Source organism: Pogonomyrmex barbatus, unplaced genomic scaffold (genome assembly GCF_055798465.1).
Source record: "Pogonomyrmex barbatus isolate J1 unplaced genomic scaffold, ASM5579846v1 scaffold18, whole genome shotgun sequence".
NCBI lineage: Eukaryota > Metazoa > Arthropoda > Insecta > Hymenoptera > Formicidae > Pogonomyrmex > Pogonomyrmex barbatus.
The window spans coordinates 2,145,706-2,167,228 of record NW_028297114.1 but is presented as its reverse complement, the minus strand read 5'-3'; the positions used below and the strand labels follow the sequence as shown (position 1 = coordinate 2,167,228).

The following is a 21,523-nucleotide window of genomic DNA, read 5'->3' as shown; positions in this document are numbered from 1 at the left end:
AGATGAGGATTTATCATCTTTTTCTTTATTAACAGCTTAACTTTTTTAAGTTTTATATAGTTTAGATTTTGTAAAGTATTGTATCCCACGTTCCTCGTTCACGTGCAGGTTTCCTAAATAATAATAATACCGAACCACTCGGCGATAAATCCCAGAATCGCTGCGAAAAGCGAAATCCATATATATCGTAGCGCTGCAATATCAAAATGATAAGAGAGTGCTACGGTTAAACTACTACTCCAGGATGCGTCTTATCTGCAACAGAGAATGATGCCGGTGATGATTCCTCGGTAAAAGCAGCGAGAAGCGCGGCGGTATAGGTGCGCACGGAATTTCGAGGCCGGTCATTTCGACCTGCCTGCGTGCAGCTCCGGAAGTGGGTGGTTTTTCGACGGGTGGGTGCTTTCGCCGAATATTTTGACGATTATGACGGTTTCGTCGGCCGAAATGCGTTGTGCTCGACGTGCTTCGTTAACGCGCTTGTTTTATTTTACTCACTGCTGATTACGGAGCTGAACGGCATGTATCTAGGTTTGGCAGGCACTTTTGGGGCATCCTTACGCGGTGTAAACGACTTCTCTTCGCTGCTGAGGCGTTTCACCTGGAAGTAGTTTAATCATTTTTTGAGCGTAAAACGATAGATAATTATTTCAAAAAGATAGCAAGAGAGTTATATTACGATTGTTGGTACTTTTATACTCGCTTGTTAACTTTTATGTCGAAAAATTCCAAAAACTTTGAACGTACTGTTTAATAATTCATTCAGTCGGTTCTCGTTGTTGATACGAATTGAACTTGACGACAAAGCTTCCAGCTTTCAGTAAAAAAATTCACACTTTATGAATCACTCGGCACATGACATTCCAAGTTCCACGACGTATGCAAAATCTCTTTTCGTAACGCGTCATATTTTCGTATGTGCGTCCTAATCGCGATGCTATTTCGCTCGCTCGACGTTTCTTCTCGCACTCTGGCGCTTTGAAATTCAAGATAAGATGAGCATCGACTTTCTTTCGCATAATTCTCACCTGTTCGTCGATCGCCGCAAACTGCCACTTCCACGCATGATTATAGAGGAAGGGACGGTGATCGAATCGATTGTCATCAGGGCTGTATGTCTCCGCATGGCAAGATGGAGTCAATATCGTCATCTTGTGACGATTTATAGCGTAACATCTGTAGAAGTGTTTCACTTTATCGGCAATCTGGAACAAGGATTTTTTTTAAACAATCAATATATAAACCAAGGAAGGATATGTTCAAAGGATATGTTCACAGAAATGGAACATCAGCATCATTCGGTAAAGAATCTTCGGCGCCTGATAATTATTTTATTTTTTAATTTAATTCTCTTTTTCTATTTAATTCTCTCCATGAAAAATTCTTATTGCGAAACAAATCACTTCAAGATTCGAACTTGGAATTTTCTATCCAGAAGTGCTTTTATTTTTTTAAATTTAATCAAAGAGAAATTTAAGCTATTAGATTAAAATCTTGCTCACCTCTTTCGGAGTACAATGATCCCACATGTGGACGAGTCTGCAGAACATTGTAAAAGGCCCGGCCTGATTCTGTTTTCTCAACCGTCCGAAGACCGATAGCTCCTTGTATGTCATGCCCATGTCCACCTCATCCAATTGCGCGAGCTGTCCCGCTTGGAGCGGTTCCAGTTCCGCGGTGGGTGGTGCCTCCAAGATATTATCCAAAGCGGATATTCCGTGTTTGCGTCTACAGTTCAAACATGAGGGACAATTTTTTATTGAGTCTTAAGTCATATACAAATACTTAACATATGGAATACTGAGCAATTTTTCTTATTAATATGGAAATAAAATTATCAGATATTTTAATATCATTAAAAATGAAATAATTATACATTTTTACAATAGTAGGTTTTATTTTTGTAAAAATAGATCAAAGATCTATAATTATGGCAATTTGAACAGGTTTCTTTTATAAATTATAACTTGCATAAATAATGCTTAAAAATTATTATAATTTTTATGTAATTTTTTATTTTGGGCTTTAAATTCAACTATTACATTAAAAATCGCCATATATATTATCGCATATATGTACCTAAAATATATGAGAAATTTTTTTAAATCATTCTTCGCAATGCCACCGATAGGATTGATGTCAGCGCTGCTGCAATCATATTTAGTGAGATAACCACGTAAGACTTCATCCACGTTACCGCTTCCCAATACTAGAAGACCACCCGGACGGCCTCTGACCCACAACATTAATTGAGCGAATAAGTAAGCGATTACCATTCGCAACCGAGCCTGAAAGTAAAGTATTAGACGTAAAGACGTGCAATTTGATAATTATTAGATATCGTAGTCATCCATTGGGGTTAGAGATATCAAGCAACATTACCTGTACATTTTGTAAGGCCAGATTTTCCCTCGGCGATCCACCCTGCACTTTGAACCTCGGTGTCAATTTAGTAACCTGCTGGAAGATCCCTAAAATCGCAGATATCGCGGTATCTATGACTATCCCATGATGATAGGACCCTATTTGACTGGCTAACTCAGCTGCTCGGGCTTTGGTCTCCGCTGACGAGTTCTCCGTTCCCATGTAACACGTGACCAGAAGAGTGTTACACAATTGTTTCGGATCGACTGGTACGTACTCGCAATCACCAATGATCCTCCTGATGTCCGCTAAGACTTGCGTGTCTGAATACGAAATATAATTTTCAAAATTTGAAACTCTCATAGAACAGCTAATGCAGACAGTAGAGTTAAGGTAAGGCTTTACCTCCTCTACCGACCGATTCGACGATCATTTCGCACATCGAATAAACGATGCATGCCGAAGACGATGAATCGACGCCACCGCTCAATGGTAAGAAAAATCCACCTTGGCAAGATCGTCTAAAATATAGACGTGCAACGTCGGCAAATATACATGACAAACACACGGCACATACGAGACACAAGAGACACGATATTTAAAAAAAAAAATATGTATCTAAACATAATCCGTGACATGTAATAATATTCATATGTAATGATAAAATGGAGAAAATATAAATATATATCTTGACCCTGTCCAGCGCACCTTAGATAGTCCCACAGCCAGCATGCGGGTGCCATCGCGATCTCTTCTTCCGGGGTGTGATATACGATACCCGAGACCTCGTCATCGTCACCGTATATATCCTGAACTCCGTCCAGCGGTCGATCCGGTGGATTCGAGACGAGATTTTTCGGGGTCAGCGCAAAGTCGACCTTCACGCGCGGATAACTAAGTGATGCAGCTGCCGCGTGCGATCGCGATCTGATGCTGTTTCGATAATTCCTAAAGAGAATAGGAATAGCAATGGGCCCAATTATTTAAATTATTTTCTAGGTAGATATATGACATCCGAGTTTTCCGTCTCGAGATCAATCGAATACTATGAATGCTCTCAATTGCTTACTCGAGTACTGAGTGCCCAGTCACCAGGCTGGAATGGCGTTAGAATTCAGATTAGAAACGAGAATAAAGAAGGCAATTCTCGGCGAACGAAGGTGGATAGGAGGAGGGTGATAATTTTTCTTTTATTGAATTTATATATATATAATATATATAAATTCGAAATTGATTGCTTATGTCTTGCGAACTACGTGCCATTACTTTTAACAGACTTACGCAGCAGCTCAAAGCTAGTTTTTAATAAATCGATAGTCAAATTTGAAATTAATTAACTCTCCGCCCCCATTTCAGAATAGAGAGTCGTCTTCGCTTTATTATATTTGAAACTTACTTAGCTTGGCGTATTACATCGTACTGTTTTATCAGATTAAACTCTTTACCTTATATCCTCAAGATCGAACGTGGCGACGGTCACTTCCACGTCTTCGAGAGCGAATTGCCGTCCGCGATTCAATATATTGCCATTGAGCGTGACGCTGGAGCCGCCGTTGAAGTAGAGCCTGCCGCCGTCGCATCCGCGCAAATTACTGAACATGTAGCAACCGCCGGCCTTGAAAGTGGCCGATTTAACGAGGTCCACCGTGACGTAGGCTTTACGTAACTCGAAGTACGAGCCGCTTCCTTCCAGAGAAAAACCAATGAGAAAATAAAGAAGCGAGCTTTTAAACGCAAGCATTAAACTTACATGTCAGATTAGCATGTTTCTTTAATGACCAAACGTCAAATATATCTTAATCTTCAGTTAGAGCGTTCACGAAGCAAAAAAGAAGCACGCGGAAGAAAAACAGAAGGATGAAGTTTGTTGTAATGATGATAAATACGCCTACGTAACGATGATATTACCGTTCGCAATGATTTCGACGCCGTCCAATGACATTGGAATGTGATTGCTGGCTGGATGCCAAAGTTCCTCGCATATTTCAAAACCGACGCATGTGTCTCTCGTGGCGATAATTGCGTCACCGAACGGCACCACGGTCTGACTGGTGACTTGCGATATCATCCGCGGTAGAAAATAATCCTCGACCGTACGTTCCTAACACAATAAGACACCGCGGATTATCGCACGTCTAGAACACGCACGATCGATCGATCGCGGATTATTTCCCATGTCTCATTACTTTCGTCCAAGGAGAGAACCATCTGCTTTCCCTGTAATTGCCGTCCTCGCAGAGCCGCATTTTCGGCCTGATCAGCAAAACTCGCCGATTCAGAAAGGCCACTCTGCAGTTGTACGTCACGTTTTTGTGCATCACCGGCATACCTATATCTATCAGTATATCTTCGCAAATGCTGGATTTTAGAAGGGTTGCTAAAACTTCCCAGCTATGGAGCAACGTGTCGGACTCGTAGAAATGGTCCTCGCAGCTGTAACCGCTGTTGAATGCACATATTGAACATATAGCAATGAAAAACACAAAAATAATCAAGTAATAAAAGATCATATCAAAATTTTAATTTCATAAATTATAATCTTTATATATATATATATATATATATATATATATATATATATATAATAACAACAAAATTAAAAGTGATAACTTATGATAAAAATTATAATAAGAAGATCTTCTAATCTCATGGAAAAATATATATTTCTTTGAATGATATTTTCTCTACACTTTTGCAAACTGGCAAGGTTAGTCTTCCTTTGATCTAATTACCAGATTTCTAATTCGGGGCCGCTCCTATAAGTGGCACCAGCATCCTTTGCCTCTTGTATACTTTGCAAAATTCTTCTGGTATTTCCGTCGAAGTCCATCGCCCATTGGTTTAATGTGCAAACGGCAACGGTCACCGTACGTCCCATGGCGAATGATTTTTCACTATTCACTGTATTCTTTAGGCGAGACTCGCGAATGCTTTTATCTGGAATTAATAAATGCTCTAATTTTGACTTAATATACGTTAGAAATTTGTAATTAGTGCTGCAAGATAATTATGTAAGTGTTAAAATTTATTATTATTTATTCAATTAGCATTTCTGTAATATTCATAAAGAAATAGTAAAATAATATCAAAATAATTCAAAGATCAAATTCTTATAATAAAAATAATAATAAATGTTTATATCAAATATAAAAATATTGTTATATAATTTAAATATAAAATTAATATTATATCTATGAACATTCATAAATATTTATAAAAATGTTTATGAATGTTTATGAATGTTAAAAACACACACATATATTTATAGTACTTAAAAATTACAATGCAAATACTATTTATGTGATAAAAAGAAAAAAGATATGATAAAAAGAATGATGTGATAAAAAGAATAAATCGGTCGAACAAATGGTACAACGAACTGGAGCGCGAGAAAATCTGACAGTTCAATTTGAGAATCGCGTTAATGCCCCGAAATTATCGTTTCGATTTACGATACCATTATTATCATGACTGTCCGACTGTTAAAAGTCAGTGGTCGCGTGTACGCCTGATGGATGGCAGTTTGCCAGCAAATTCTATCAATTGGAATCCCATCGATCGTTCCGAGATGATAAACTGTGTTCCGTTCTCCTTAATCCGGCGCGCGTTGATTGATCAATAATCCAGAAAACCCGGCACGGCCAGGTAGACCGACCACTTTCTGCACGTAACAACTTTTACATAGTTATGCATTATGACTTCTTCACATTTTTATTTTTTCAGAACATTACTTCATAATTATTAAAATTTGACAATAGCGTTGGAGGTTACTTCAAACATCAAAAACATAACAGAAGGAAAGAAAATAGCCTCTAAGAAACATCCAGATAAGAAAAGACAAGTAAATAAAAAATTTTACAATCAAATCGCACTTTACTTATCGCTACCTTAAATGACATTCTTAATTAATAATATAATACAAATTATAGAACAATTAAATGATTCTTCGTATAATATAGCATTTTTTATTGTTTCGTTAATAAAACTTATTGAAAAATGCCGCCTTCTTAAAATGCTTATCTCTCGCCTGCGACAACAAGCTGAACATTAAAATAGAACATCAATGACACATTGATGGGCAATTATAATTAATGCTCCATGCTCCAAAAATATCACTAAGAAAGAAAAACTTTGATCAACAGCCACGCTTCTCTCTTTCTCTCTCTCTTTTTCTCTTTCTCTCCTTCTCTTCAGATTGACACGTTTCCTCCGATCGTGTCTATTATCGCGCTTCAAACGGAACTCTCTTCGCCGATTTCTGACCGGCGAGCTCCTACGGGTTTACCTCGGAAACGTCGATAGAACGAATCGAGTTTCCGAGCACGACGAGATATTATGTCGATGAGCCGCGCCGGCGGCCTTCTGGAACGAGGAGCGGTTAACGAACGATCGTTCCGGGCGTAGCTCCGCCCACGATTCGCGACGGTTGTCAAGCAATCATCCAGGGAACATTTCACTGAAAGTCTTGAGCAACGGGCGAGGTTTCTTTTCACCAGGTCGAAGCTACCCCCAAGTTCCGTGGAGCTCCTAGTATAACTTGCACCCTCTCGTCGGCATCCACCTCAGCGAATTGCTTTCTACTCGGTGCTCCCCCGATACCACCGAATTATTCGATCACTTGAACGATTTGTTATTTGTACGATTCTTCGATTAATTAGTGAGAGTTAATAATAAAAAAATATATATATATATAAAAGAAATACTGTGACATTCTACCCTTGAAGCGCTAAGACAATCGGATTTATGGATTCAACATCTTCACTTTTCACTGATAAATCTTAACTAAGTACAATCACCACTGCCAATTCAAAATTTCGTTTATAAAATATATTTTGAATAGATGTATATAAAAATATAAATATATTTTCCTCGGCAAAAAATCCTTTTCACGCTGACGGGAGCGTTGAATGAATAAATAAAGTAGCGTAGCGAATCTTCGGATTCGCCACTTTGATAAGGCCATTTCTAATCAGCTGGAAATCGTGAGGAAAGAGAATCTGAAATTGTCTAAAACGCCGAGAATTTAAAATTATCCGACACGCCTCATCGCGAAAAGTGATGCGAATTCTCGATATGAGAATCACGAAAACGTGAGGAACGTGAGGATGAAGAATCCGATTGTCAAATATCTCCTCGGGGAGGAAGTGCCGACGAGGGAGGATTACACAGATTGGCACGAGAATGCTAAGGGCGGAAAGTCATCGCCGATGCCTGCCGTCGACGCTGACAATCGCGACGTGCAGGACGAGGACGAGACCGAGGATGAGAGATAACGAAAGATGATGAAGGCAGTGTCGAGTAGTAGAGTGAGAGAGCTCCAGGCCGTCTTGTTTCCGGTCCAACCCATTCCAGGTAATACAATACAAAGATAATTATAGTGACGTAAAATCAGCGGAAAAATCAATTTTGTTACTTACCCGACAAATTAACATTTCAAAAACAAGTAAATTTTAATAATGATCGATAAGTGTACAACATAAAATAAGTTGATGTATTTAAATAAAAAGTAAAGAATATAAGCTGAGCCAGGTTTTAATGGGTTTACATTTGTTTCAATTTTTAATTTTAATCTTGTTTCTGTTATGATATTTTTTTAAATGATAATGTTTCGACTTAGATTAGACCATCTTCAGTATTAACAAAACAAGATTAAATGTCAGTTAAAGTTAGAAATTCACGAGCCGTCATTAATCTTTGACATGTAAAAGTTTTGTTTTGTGTGTGTTTGTATATATAATATATTTAAGTTAATTAATTTTGTAAATATTATTAACCATCGCAGATTTTTATATTCAATAATAATTTTTATAATTTATTAATAAATTTTACATTTATGCTTTTGAAGTATGAGCATCAATTATTATTCGATCTGAAAACGCATCTTTTGTGCTAAAATTGTGGAAATGTAATATCATTGTTGAATTAATTATTATTTCGACTTAAAGGAAGAAATATGAGATGTTCGTAACAACATATGAGGAAATCGTGGCGAGGTCGCGAACCTACGGACATTGTACCCGACCATCGATCTCTTCCGTGTAAGATTTACGATCGCATTAAATCTCTACGAATCTAATATCGAATTCCCAAACTCGTCATTATAGCCCGTATTAATAGAATAATTTGATTTACAAATCGTCTTGACACCACTTACAATTTTTGCTCATTTACAATTTCGTTCGTTTCTCATTAACATATCATTTACGTGTCATCAAATTAATCAATAAATAAAATGTTCCGTACGATAGGAAATGTTTAAGCTTTCAGCTTTAATTAACTCTCAAATTTCATATTGATTAATTTTAATTTATCAACGAATCAAATTCATAATATTGTTGTAAATTTATTCTTCTCTTGATTGACATAAAATGAGATTGAAAAATTAGCTTTTACAAAAAAAATATAACTTTATACATATAAGTTAAAAAAAAAATGATTAGGCATCAAGATACTAAAAATCAAGTAATAAAAATCACTTATTGCTGTGAAACGTAACTTTATTTCAACAATAATGTGAACGGGTTTTTTTAACGACGCAGGTGGAATGCTCTCTGACCTAACGCCGCAGGAACTACATGTGTCTCAATTAGAACGTTACGAGACCTCGGCTTTGAGACGAGACGCGGAATCGGCACTGTTCGCGATACCTCTCGGCCTCACCAGGCATCGATACTCGAAGGAGGCCCTTCGAGCGGTTCTCGACGCGCGCTGCATCGTCGACGGGAGCATCCAGGAAGCGGCCAGGTGGCCGACCGAGTGCCAGGTGAAAGTTAACGCACCTGCACATTTTTCATGCCGTACTTTTTCCGTAATTTTACACCGTATCTTGACATCATGAGCAGCTAATGCCTTTCTCCGAAGATGAAATGCCGCGTATCGCGTAAAATTCACCGTGTATAATGTTAATTGCCGTCGCATAAAAACGAATCTGCGATTACGATGAGGGATGCCCTCCTCTCTTAAGAGGATACGCGAAGTCGTTAATTTGTTCTACATCGTTATTGCGCTGAATTACTCGGTGCAGCGTAAGTGTGTAATTAACCGACACAATGATCTTCCAGGTGATTCCGGAAAGAGTTCGCCATATAGAGTACAATCCTGCCACACCGGAAGTCTTCTACGTTCCAACCGGAAAGGAACCGAGACCGAAGCCGATCGGCGACGAGCTCGGAACGGTGATATTTCGCTATTGTCCTACTAACGTTACTAATTACGTAAGTCACGACATTGTGATATCTAATTTTTTCTCATATTTACGCATCAAGCCTAAGCAAGGTAACAAGTTCACTCAAGTATATTAGAAAAAGCGAAAATAATTGACAAAGATTTTCTGACTGAGAATCGAGAGTTTGAAGATGGAAATTTGTTGTTTCTGCAGTTTAGCCGATCTTGCGTGGGTGGTAACACGGTGTTACCGTTTTCCACGGAATTTTCTGGAGAGTCGACTGCGTGCACCATGAATATCAAGGAAGGTGTCAATGGCAACGACATCTTTTTCGTTGCCGAAGCATCTCGGCCGAAGGACGAGAGCACGGATTTGCGATTTGAATCGCGATTCGAGTCTGGAAATCTCGGCAAAGTGGTGAAAATAACCGACACGTATTACCAGCTCTATCTGAGAAGGGATCTGTACACGCAAAGGCACACGCAATGGTACTACTTCAGGGTGTCGAATACAAGAAGCAGGATTACGTATAGGTAAAGCTGAAGAGACTGATCAATTGCATTTTCTAGGAAATTGGAAAGTTTAAAAAAAAAAGCCAATAAAAAATCATTTTTTTATGAAGTATAAAAATTTGGCTAGATACAGATCTAAAAATATTTTTATTGAATCGTCAAAATAATTTTGCAGGATGCCTTAACATGACGATTATGCTGCAAAAATATTTGAAACTAGCAATTAACTTTTGGACGTCCTAAATATCTTGATGACAAAACCATTTTCAAATCCTTTATTTGATAAAATTTTAAGATTCTTCAGTAAAACTATTCTTTCCAAGTATCTCTTTTTAAATTAAATTTAAATTAAAGAGGTATTTTATTTTGTTAGGTCAAAAAATCAAATTTTTTCACATATTTTTAATTCTCGTAGTCTGTAAAATATTTTTACAAGATTTGTTTTAGAAATTTTGAATATTAAAGAAGCAGCGAGAACTGCTCGCTGCATAATTATCAGCGCGCTACCTCATGTCCACTCTATTTTTTTTTAAACTTCCCCTTCTACCTAAGACCTGTTCCAGGGCCCTTGTTTTATTTTTGAAGGTTTCTTTGTATTAAGCAGTCTCTTTTTATACTTCGGCGAATATAGAAGTATCGTTGTACATACGCTAACGCGAATAAAGATTTTTAATTTACGAATATGGATCGCGAGGGAATTAAAAAGTATCACTCTCATTCGGGAATCAAAACAGTGGCATAAATCATCTATATAATCCAATTTTTGAAAAATGTATTGTTGCAGATTTTCAATCGTGAATATGTGCAAAGATGAGAGTCTGTATAACGAAGGTCTCAAGCCTCTTCTTTACTCCACCGAAGACGCCCGAACCCGATCGGTAGGATGGAGAAGGTGCGGCGACAACATTACGTATTACCGAAACAACGACTCGTAAGTGAATCTTTTTATTCCGATTTATTAATCTCGTGATATGAGAGAGAAAGAGAAAGAAGTAACGAAATAATTGCAGGAGCGACGAGGAGAAGGAGAGGCACACGCTGACGTTCAACATCTCATTCCCTCACGATCGCGACATCGTTTATTTGGCGCATTGTTATCCATACACCTATACTGATCTCCAGGTAAAACGATCGCTATACGGCGTAAGAAAAAGATCGCTGCACACCCGTAACCCTATAAATAATTTAACAGAATCGGCTGAGTAACTGAAAGTAACTGTAAGTATCGCTGGTATTTCGCTTTATTCCCGCCGATTCTCGTTTTCGCGCTCGAGAAAGCAAGAAGACGCGAGGAGTAAATTAGAAGTGCTTTCGGTAATTACCGCGCGCGGAATGTTCCCATAGTCCACCACTAATCGCGTATCGCACGCGGAATGAAGCGGTATTTATTTATACGTTTCCTCTCTCCCTCGCTCCCCCCTATCGCGATTACCATCACAAACGACTCTCGGCCCCGGCGATTGTATTTATTGCGCGTTCCGCCCGTAGATTAAATCTCGGTCTACCTCTCTAATTGCTCGCATAAACATGCCCCAGGAGTATCTCGGCAAGATCGTGGCCGACCCCGCGAAAACGAGGTTCGCCAAGCTGCGCCTGCTGTGCCGCAGTCTGGCAGGAAACGGCGTGTATTACTTGACAATCACCGCGCCGACCCACGACGAGGAGGTGCGCAGGAAGCGGGGCGTCGTTATCACGGCCCGGGTGCACCCCGGCGAGACGCCGTCGAGCTGGACGATGAAGGGCATCATCGACTTCCTCACCGGCGACACGAATCGGGCCAGGGTGAGAGGCGATTTCGCAATTCCACGCAAAAAAAAAACGAAATTTTCTTACGGAAGTATCTAAAAATTTGGCTAGATATATATAAGTAAATAATTATGCAAGATACTTAAATATGATAGTATTAGATTGCAACTTTTTATATTCTATAAGGAAAAAAAATTATCCTCATCTTAAATCAAGCTTACATATTCTCGTATATAAGCAAGAATATGTCTTGATTTAATAAATATAATCTTGATTTAATCTTCATATAGAAGATTTTTAGACTTGAGTTGAGCTAAAGTAATATTTGCATTAATACAAATTCAACCAAATCAAGATTAAAAGTTTTAACAAGATTATAATATTCTTGCTTATATATGAGAATATTTATTTCGATTTAAAATTAATTTTTTTTTTTGCAACCAATTTTTCCTACATAAATATTTAATTATTCAAAATTATTTTCAGATATCCGTTCAAATTGTTAGATAGTTCAACTAGAGACTATATTTACAGTTCGTTTCGAAATATGCGAGATCCGAGATGGACATGTCGCATGAAATGTAACTTAACAGACGGTTAAAATATCGCGATTGAAGCGAAACGTGGTTAATATCTGACCGGAGATTTATGTCGTGGAGCATAAAACTTAACGACCAACCTAATAGGATGGATATCGCGCGATTCGCAGGAGCTCAGGGAGAGATTCATCTTCAAGTTAGTGCCGATGCTGAACCCGGATGGCGTCATAGTGGGCAACAATCGATGCTCCCTATCCGGAAAGGATCTGAACCGGCAGTACAGAACCGTGATGCGAGAAAGCTACCCGTCCGTGTGGCACACGAAGCTAATGATACGGAGGCTCCTTGAAGAATGCGGGGTGGCGATATATTGCGACCTCCATGCTCATTCGAGGAAGCACAATATATTTGCTTACGGTTGCGAGAGCAAGAGAACTGGATATAATGGAAGACTATCGGAACAAGTGTTTCCGTTGATGCTTCACAAAAATGCAGCCGATAAGGTAACTTGAACAAATAGGAAAAAAAAAATCTTAAAAAAAATCACAATAATTTTTATATAACAATTCTTAGATTGAATCAAAATATAACATTCTTAGATTGAATTAAAATTAAATTGCAAGTTGAGTTGTAGCAAACTTCTTTTTAATTAACGTCGATTATTTTCTCAATTATTTTTTTTTTCAAAACTAATCGTAAATTGTATCGGAAGTTTCGTTTTCTGATTTTATGTTACCAGTTCTCTTTCGAGAATTGCAAATTTCATGTCGAGAAAGGGAAGGAAGGTACGGGTAGGGTGGTCGTGTGGTCGATGGGCGTTCAAAACAGTTACACCATGGAGGCTTCTATGGGCGGCTCGAAAATCGGCTCGAGATGCGGGACTCATTTCTCCATTCAGGACTACGAACAAATCGGCAAAGCTTTCTGCGAGACTCTGCTCGACTTTTCCGATCAAGATCCCATGAAGGTAATATTGTCCAATTAATTTGTACTTCAATCATATTTTTGTATTTCCTTTGAAAAAAAAAAAAAAAAGATCGTATTTAAATAGCGATTTTTCTCGCTTAATTTACTTTCACTTAATCTCTCACTTTACTCTTGCAAATCTTACTCTAAACAATAAAAATATATGAAATATAAAGTGAAATTATCAAGTCATTCGAATGGTTCCGAAGGAATTAATTATCAAAATTAAATTATCAAAATTTTCATCACGAAACGATTCGATTTTTACGCATACATTTTCCTGGATCAACTTATGTCATGGTAAGTAATATTAGATCATTTTAATGACTGAAAGATTCCATATTTTGCTATATTATTAAAAATTTCAAGGTTTGATTAAAAATTCGAATAAATTTATTTGGAAATGATATTATTCAAAAATTCTAATTTGTGTAACTCTAATCAGGATAAACTGTGGATCTCGTAAAACATGACACGATAGGAAAGCCTCCGATTTAAAATCATTGCCAGATTAACGAAGGAGGGATCTAGCGCTGAAGAGCCTACCAATATCGATCTGACTGATTATTCAAGGTATATTCTTCCCGATAATTCGTATTTTATTCATCCTATATTGTTTTCACATAATTTACAAATTATAAAATCATTCAGCAACGAGGGAGATATCTCACAGGAGAGTTTCTCATCGGAAGAAGAGAAGACCGAATATACGGATGCTGCATGGTCCAGCGAGGGTGGAGAATTCTTGATGAGTCGCCGTCGATATCTGTGCGTGCCACCCCCGTCACCGACCTTCGTTCCACCGAGGAGCGTCGGTCTTTACAAAAGGAGAGCGCGAAGAGATGTCGCGAGAAGAATTTACTTACAGCGCAGAAGAAATCTGGTATTTATGATTATCCTGAAATTTCTTAAATAAAAAATCCTAAAATACCCTTAATTCGTTAAGTCTGAGAATTATATTTCTCTTTCGAAAGAATTGAAAAAGGATTCTCATGAAGATATTCTCGTGATGATAATGTTCGCTTCAGTTCTCACTAAATCATGTGTATTGTTCTCGACAGACACGACGAGCAGTAATGGATTTGCCAACTATGGATCCAGGTAGCGATTTGTGCGATTTGACCGATTCGGCCGACGAGAATTTCGTCAAAAGCGAGGGAAGAGAATATGACGGTACGTCCAATAATATTGAAATGAATATCTACAGATTTTTGAAGTAGTATACAATAAATTCTATAGTTTCTTAAATATTACTCAATAGTTAAAAAAATAATTTTTAATGCATCTTATAAAGAGAAGATTTCATGATAACGTGTCATGATGTCAAAAATCTCATTTCAAAGATACAGAATATTAATAATTTTATAAAATGGTAATTTTTCTTAATAGTTTCTTAATGATCTTGTGCATATCTGGTCTTGCAGTTGTATGGAAAAATACGCAAGAATACCGCGAAGAGATAATCGAGCTCTCCGAGAGGGAGACTATCGAGAAAGAGAAGCGACAGGATGACGCATTAGTCTTACCGGATATTGTGAGACCTCGCAGCGTGTCCTTTGGAGAATTATTGCCGCGCAAGGAACAGCGGAAAACTCGCCAACGGCCGCGATGTCTTAGGTATAGAGTTCAATTATTTCTTCTCTAAAAAAAAAAAAAAAAAATAGAAAAAGTTCTTCGACAGCTCCCAGAAATTTTTTAGTAAAATAGAAAGTCTACCAGCGGAATATCGTTGCGAAGGTCCTGCCCAATTAATCCTTTCGCTACGGTTTTTTCGACCACAATGCAATCACACTTGCAACGCTTCTGTGCGTTTAATTAAATTATCTACTAAATAAGCAACTGATCTTTCACGTCTGCACTCTTATAAAGCTGAAATATAACTAATTTTCTATATGTAGTGTTTGGTCGTCATGGTAATATCAAAATGCGCACTATCGAACTACTATAGTTTCTCGCGGTATATAGAAATTCTTTCATGGTGGATAACTATGTAGCGAAAGGTACATTGTGATACCAAATCGCGCGTTACTATCGGAAATATAAATAGAAACAATAATATATATTTATCAAAAATGCCAATATCTCTTAATGACTTAATACGACAAAGGCTTATCTCGCACAACGTAATAACATAAAACGTAATATCATAAAAACAAATAATAAATAAATAATAGTCGTTTTTTCTACAGAGCAATTCATCGAGCAATTTTGTTCTGTAATAATCGCATTTAGTTGGAAAATCAATTTATATTTGGCAGAACGCTAAGAAATCCGTCGCCGGTGTCGCCGAGGAGTCAAGAGGTGCGAATCAAACTGACATCATTGAGACAGCAGATTTGGACGGGCGTGTCGACCGCCACCGAGGGCAACGACGCAGAACATCTTGTCGACGCATTTGTTAAGACACCGTTGAGCTGGGGTGTCTCCAGACACGCTCTGATGCATTATCCCACGGACGGCGAGGTCACGCTAAAGTGAGTCGACTTATCGAGCACATGGTGCTCATAAAATATGCGCTTTGCTTCGTCACAGTTAAATATATGCCGGAATATTTTTTCACTTAATAATGCTCGAGTATGTCGGCTCTCTTCAAAATAAGAATTTCTCACATGAGACAAGCATTTTTCAAAGCTGGATCTTGTATAATAATTCTTTTTTGAAATTTATATATATTATATATACATACATAAAAATTTATTTGTTTTTGCCATTCGCATGTGGCAATATAGCAAAGAGCCAGAATGCATAACATATTTCCTTAATAATCAAAATTCAATAATATTCATTAATTAAGAGAATCTTGATGTTTATTAGGCGTATTATTTTTCCAGATCGCCATCCAAGAAAACGCAGTCGCTCTACGACGCGGACAAGGACGACGCGAGAAAGACGCGGAAAAAATCGCGGCGAAACGCGCCCCAGTTGAAGGCAGTCGCGCGAGCGGATGGACAGAAGCCGTCCAAGAGGAAGAACGCGAGACTCGACTGGCAACGGGCGGTGAATCTGAACTCAAGGGGCAAGGACGCCAGAGTCACGAGAAGCTCTTCCCTCCTAACAATTGAGGCGGATTCACTCAAGTTGTTGACCACGTCGACGACGTCTAAGCAGCCGCAGCGATCGCAGCGGAAGCTCGAGTCGCGCCGGAAGTTTCGCAGTGTCGGCGCGGTGGCGTCCACCTGCGTCGGAATTGGAACGAAAACAGGTGCCTCCAAGTCGACGAGAACACGAGCGTGTCGTCGAGACGCTTTCTGCGAAAGTACGACGTCCGATGACGCCTCGTCAGACTCGGGCAAGCCGAAGGTCGTGAAAAAAAAGCATAGGAAGAAGAAGCAGCAATCGCAGCAGCAGCAACAACCGCCTTCGAGGAAATCGAGCAGAGGAACGGAGCAAGGCAAACGTGCCTGCAGCGCAAAAACTTTACGTAACATCGTTTGAGAATTACTTTTCTCTGACCGAGCTATTATCGTTCATCACGTTTAAAAATAATTTGAAAGAAATTTCCTCCTTAATGAAAACATCGGGAAACGATATTCTCGGACGATTAAATTAATAGTAAAAATAAGTAAATAAAGGACCTTTCGGGAATTAATGTTTTAGAGGTGAATGGTAAAATTATATCTCTTGCTGAATTGCAAGTTGGATGGCAACGTCTTGCGAGACGTTGTTCAAATGTGTTGATTTGTAACTTGAGAGTTGTAGTGGCTACAACTCGATTGTAAGATTGAGTTGTAACGTTATAATCGCGAATTTTTATTTATCGTCTTGGAATTTTATATTCATCTTTGAAAGCAAGCTAACGAGAAGTATAAGAATATCTTATCATCTAAGTTATCAGCAAGGTATAAAATTTAAGCTTGTTCCGAAAAGAAGAGAATAATATCTCATGATCTCTTAAAAAATGTGATTCTATCCTATCTAATGAAAATTTATAAAAATTAAAATAATATTCGCCTCAATATTATAATTAATAATATCATATTATAGAAAACTCAACTTCTAAAATTGCTCAAAGAATCCATCAATTACAGATAGTCTGCAATATTCTTAATTGGGAGAATATATAATTATAACAATTTTTTTAAATTGATGTGATGAAAAAAATGTGTTCACGAAAAAATTAATTCAGATTTGAAAAGCAATACAAGAATTATTTTTATTTAATAGTATTAAATATCGTATCATATAGTTAAATATCGTATCGATACTATATATTGAATATAATATCGTGTTATATAAAATAACATTATATTATTATTATTAATATAACTATAAAATAACGTCTTGTATAAGAATAAAAAATCTATCAAATAAAAAGAATAAAAAATATAAAGAATAAAAAATCTAGTCATGATATATATCGTATATGAAATTGTAAATATCCAAATGATAATAATTTCACGGTTCGCTTCTATCAGCATGAATCGATCGTAGTCGTTAAGGATTAATTTTCGGCCAAATTGAATTAAGAGATTCATCAAATAATATTTATTCTATCTTATTAACATAAATAAAATTATTAAATTTTTAGAATAAATTAGGGACGATAAATTACACGAAAAATTTGCTTTAAGTAATTCCACCAAGTCAATTGCCGAATAATTAAATCGCGCAATTTAATTCAGAACATGTAACATCGATTTACATGACATTACTGCCTGTAGCTTAAGAAGAACATTGCGTAATCGAGATGCTGGAAGATCCAGTTTCCGAACGATATGTACTTTCGGCAATTTCGGCGCCCGTCCGCGAAATCGTCTGATCGTCGTGCGCCGATCGAACACGTGCTCGCGGATTGACAGCGCGACGTCACCATGGCGACAAGCGAGCGCATGGTAAACAATTCACGGCCACCGCGCATCAGATCAGAGCGGTCACGTGATCCAACCGTGACAGATTGCCTCCGGATTAAAGGACGGTCGTTCGTTGTCCCCGAGATCGGTATCGTCGGTGATGTCGCGTAACATCTTCGTCACGAGAATCGGCTTTCTCGCCGCGCAAAAAGGAGAGAATGAGGAGAAACGGAGAAAGCGAGATTACCTTCGAAGATGAATCCGGAAGGCTGTCAGAAAATGAGTGCAACGCAGTGCATGCTCCTTCTTCATTCGGCTTCTGCTCCGCAAAGTCGTATGCACAAGAACGAAGAGTCGGTCTGATGAGATTACGACACACGTACACTAATTTTCACCGTCTTAACGATGCGTATCGCTTAGCGTGACTGATGACTGATTGTGATTCAGCTCTCTGAAGAGTTTTCGTGCCGCCATCTCGCGGCGATAATCTTGCTTTTCTCGTTGTTAGCGGGAGATTTAACTTTTTTTTACCGTAATCACTCATCCATCATTAGCTTCAGTGAATTTTAATAGTATATAATAGATGGCAATCCGGATAATTATTTTGATTAAGAGATATCACGCCGATGGCTTTGATTTTGACATATATTACGTATGCTGATTAATTTTTCCTTATAATCAGGGAAAGTTATTTTTTAAAAGTAACTCTTTATTTCCCAACCCTGTTTAATATAATAACTTAATCTGCGATTTTATGTTTTTTGAGATATAGTTATATAAATACTTATATCAGTAAATCTTTACATTAGAGAATAAAGCTTCGATAATTTGAATTCTGACATATATAAGAATACTGCTAAATAATAATAAAAAAGTTTTAGACGATTCATTGTTTATTAAAAAGTTGTATCAATAAAGTTTACAATATAAATATATAAATCAAACAGAGAGCCGTATCACAGAGTTGTTTTTTGTGATAATTGTATTCAATAATTAAATGAATAAATATACATAGCATCTTATAAAATTTTTTATTTTATATTATAATAAAATGGTAAAAATCGAGAATATTATAGATAGTATATATACTATCGTATACGTATACGTAGGCAGGAGAGTAGTTTCGTCCCTCCCCCTGTATTCCCAGGAAAATCTAAAGCAACTTGTTTCGCCTTATAAGCGAGTAAAAAAGATGGAACTCACTTCGCATGGAAAATCAAAAGATTTATTGTACTGTTTGAATTCTCAAGTAGTAAATGAATTGGCAAATCATCAGCCAACAGTGACTGACGTCTGACCAATATTCTGCCAACTAATAGTGCTGCTCGATTTGTATTGTTCCATATGGATTTACTATTTTTATTGAATGAAAAATACTTTTATAAATTGCTACATATTTATTTATTTAATTATTAACAATTTAGTTATAATTGTGTGTGTGTGTGTGTGTATATATATATATATATATATACACACACACACACACACACACACACACACAATTATAACTAAATATAAATATTGTATCTATTAACATTAAATAAATAAATATGTAGCAATTTATAAAAATATTTTTCATTCAATAAAAATAGTACGATCGATAATAGTATATAGACAATACATGGATAAGTAATTTTCCTTGCGAAACGTACCCCATTCTTCCCACTTACAATGAGTTAGAGTAGGTTTCTTCAGAGTGGGGTGGCAGGAGAAAAAATCCCTCCTTCGCCTACATCTGTAATATATAAATACATTAACAAATTACATTCTTCGATACTGATATAAATTATATTTCTCAAACTTCTTTTGTTTATAATTTTTAATAAACAATGATCGCCAATTAAAATCTGTGGAAAATTACTCAGAGTTAAAAATTTTGATATTATATGTCGAAGTCAAGATCATCACGGTCAAAATCAACGCGGTGTTCCCTAATTTAAATAATTAATCTGCAATTATTTATCATCAAAATGACGTCAGGGTGCATGATACTAAATTGTAAGATAATGTATTTATTTGAAAATTGATACGATTGAAAATGCTATATATAAAAATATCAAAAGTGATATACGATATAAGATATATATACAAAAGTGATATAAGATATACGAGTTAATATAAGAAAGATCGCAAAAAATTTAATGATTATGAATTTTTATTATAAATAAAAAGGATATAAAAAATATAAAAAGATCAAATATTTTACTTTTTAAAATATTTATTAATATATATTCAGTAAAACCAAGAAGTCATGTATATGTATAAGCATACGAACTAAAAATATTAATTTTCTTATAAATGTATCATTTGTAGAAAGATCATTTGTAGAAAGAGAATAACCAATATGAATTTAATTTTAATTTCATGTTAATATAATTAAATGAAATATAAAGAAGATTAATGAAATTCCGTAATAAATCACTGTGATTGTAGTTGTAAAAACATAATGCGCACCTTACGCTTTGTTTATGATACCTCTGAAAGCTTTGTCCAATAGTTATACATTATGTATATGCAATACAATTGGCAAAATAGAGGAGACAACGTTCTCATCGGGTGACAGGTTGGGTCACCGAGGTATGACCTGGATGTCCGTTGATTGTAGCAGAAAGTAAGAGTTATTAAATTTTTATTTGAGTTATTAAAGAGTTATTAAATTTTTATTTGGTTTTAAAACATACGAAGTTTTTTAATAATATATAATGCTCGCAAGATTATGTGGTAAAATAGAAAATACATATAAGCGAAATTAATATTTTTTTCTCTTCCCTTCTTGCTCTTTCTCTCTCTCTCTCTCTCTCTCTCTCTCTCTCTCTCTCTCTCTCTCTCTTCTTTTTCTGAATTCAAATTTTCGATAATATAAATAATAAATAATAAATTATAAACGTTATTGTATCTTATTAAATATTATGATTAATTGATGACTGTATAGGCTAACTATTAAAAATTTATAAACACATTTTACATTATAAAAATTATATAAATGAGCTATGAATAAAAAAACAAATAAAAAAACGGTGGCTTATGTAAAGTTAATTGACAAGCCAGTGACAAGCCAGTTTTAAAAATATCGAATCAGAAAACTGTTCATGAGAAAATATCATGTATTCTTTTTAACTATGTAAGTATAAAATCGTCTCTGTTCTTCCTTCAAGAGGAGCGTAGGATAATTTTCATAATTTTAGATAGAACTTCTTGTAAATTATTACATATTTGAATTCTACAGAAAAAAACAAATAAATTTTATGAACAATTTTCGGAACATTTGTTTGAAAAATGCTTCTATTAAAAATTATAAATATTTAAACTTTTAGCAATTTCATTATTTGACTAGATTTTACTGACAAGCTTGCGTTTATAATAAAAATAAAAACAAAGATCTAAAGTATGATCTTAGAATACGTACTTGATAATACCTGAGAAAAACACATACGCATTTAT

The 21,523-nt window shown here is 36.3% G+C and overlaps 2 protein-coding genes across 3 annotated transcripts; one reads left to right on the top strand and one right to left on the bottom strand.

Moving 5' to 3' along the window:
- Positions 1-3: 3 nt before the first annotated feature.
- On the bottom strand, positions 4-18,533 carry Nadsyn (NAD synthetase). 2 transcript variants are annotated; one of them, XM_089074878.1, is made up of 14 exons: positions 18,330-18,533; positions 14,819-14,933; positions 5,097-5,301; positions 4,551-4,806; positions 4,273-4,465; positions 3,810-4,050; positions 3,073-3,312; positions 2,770-2,885; positions 2,383-2,687; positions 2,080-2,288; positions 1,503-1,728; positions 1,029-1,205; positions 499-601; positions 4-255 (listed from the first exon to the last, which is right to left on the bottom strand). In XM_089074878.1, the coding sequence occupies exons 3-14, from the start codon at positions 5,240-5,242 to the stop codon at positions 227-229; spliced, it is 2,241 nt and encodes a 746-aa protein (XP_088931004.1). In that variant the 5' UTR covers positions 5,243-5,301; positions 14,819-14,933; positions 18,330-18,533; the 3' UTR covers positions 4-226. The 2 variants fall into 2 exon arrangements, with proteins under 2 accessions (XP_088931004.1, XP_088931003.1); XM_089074877.1 differs by lacking the exon at positions 14,819-14,933.
- On the top strand, positions 9,334-17,561 carry LOC105434000 (cytosolic carboxypeptidase 2). Its single transcript, XM_011649551.3, has 13 exons — positions 9,334-9,578; positions 9,743-10,062; positions 10,826-10,972; positions 11,052-11,163; positions 11,578-11,823; positions 12,497-12,829; positions 13,066-13,293; positions 13,774-13,865; positions 13,944-14,175; positions 14,354-14,465; positions 14,717-14,909; positions 15,551-15,766; positions 16,124-17,561. Exons 1-13 carry the CDS (start codon positions 9,414-9,416, stop codon positions 16,725-16,727), a joined length of 3,000 nt encoding a protein of 999 aa, XP_011647853.2. The 5' UTR covers positions 9,334-9,413; the 3' UTR covers positions 16,728-17,561.
- Positions 18,534-21,523: the final 2,990 nt, after the last annotated feature.

Bases quoted from the DNA above. Each gene is read 5' to 3' on its own strand.
- Nadsyn (XM_089074878.1), bottom strand. From the start codon at position 5,242: ATGGGACGTACGGTGACCGTTGCCGTTTGCACATTAAACCAATGGGCG. The intron at 4,051-4,272 runs GTAATATCATCG...TTTCTCTGGAAG, and splicing joins CGTCGAAATCATTGCGAACG to GAAGCGGCTCGTACTTCGAG. The intron at 2,289-2,382 runs GTAATGTTGCTT...CTTTACTTTCAG, and splicing joins TGGCCTTACAAAATGTACAG to GCTCGGTTGCGAATGGTAAT.
- LOC105434000 (XM_011649551.3), top strand. From the start codon at position 9,414: ATGATCTTCCAGGTGATTCCGGAAAGAGTTCGCCATATAGAGTACAAT. The intron at 9,579-9,742 runs GTAAGTCACGAC...TTGTTTCTGCAG, and splicing joins CTACTAACGTTACTAATTAC to TTTAGCCGATCTTGCGTGGG. The intron at 12,830-13,065 runs GTAACTTGAACA...TTATGTTACCAG, and splicing joins ACAAAAATGCAGCCGATAAG to TTCTCTTTCGAGAATTGCAA.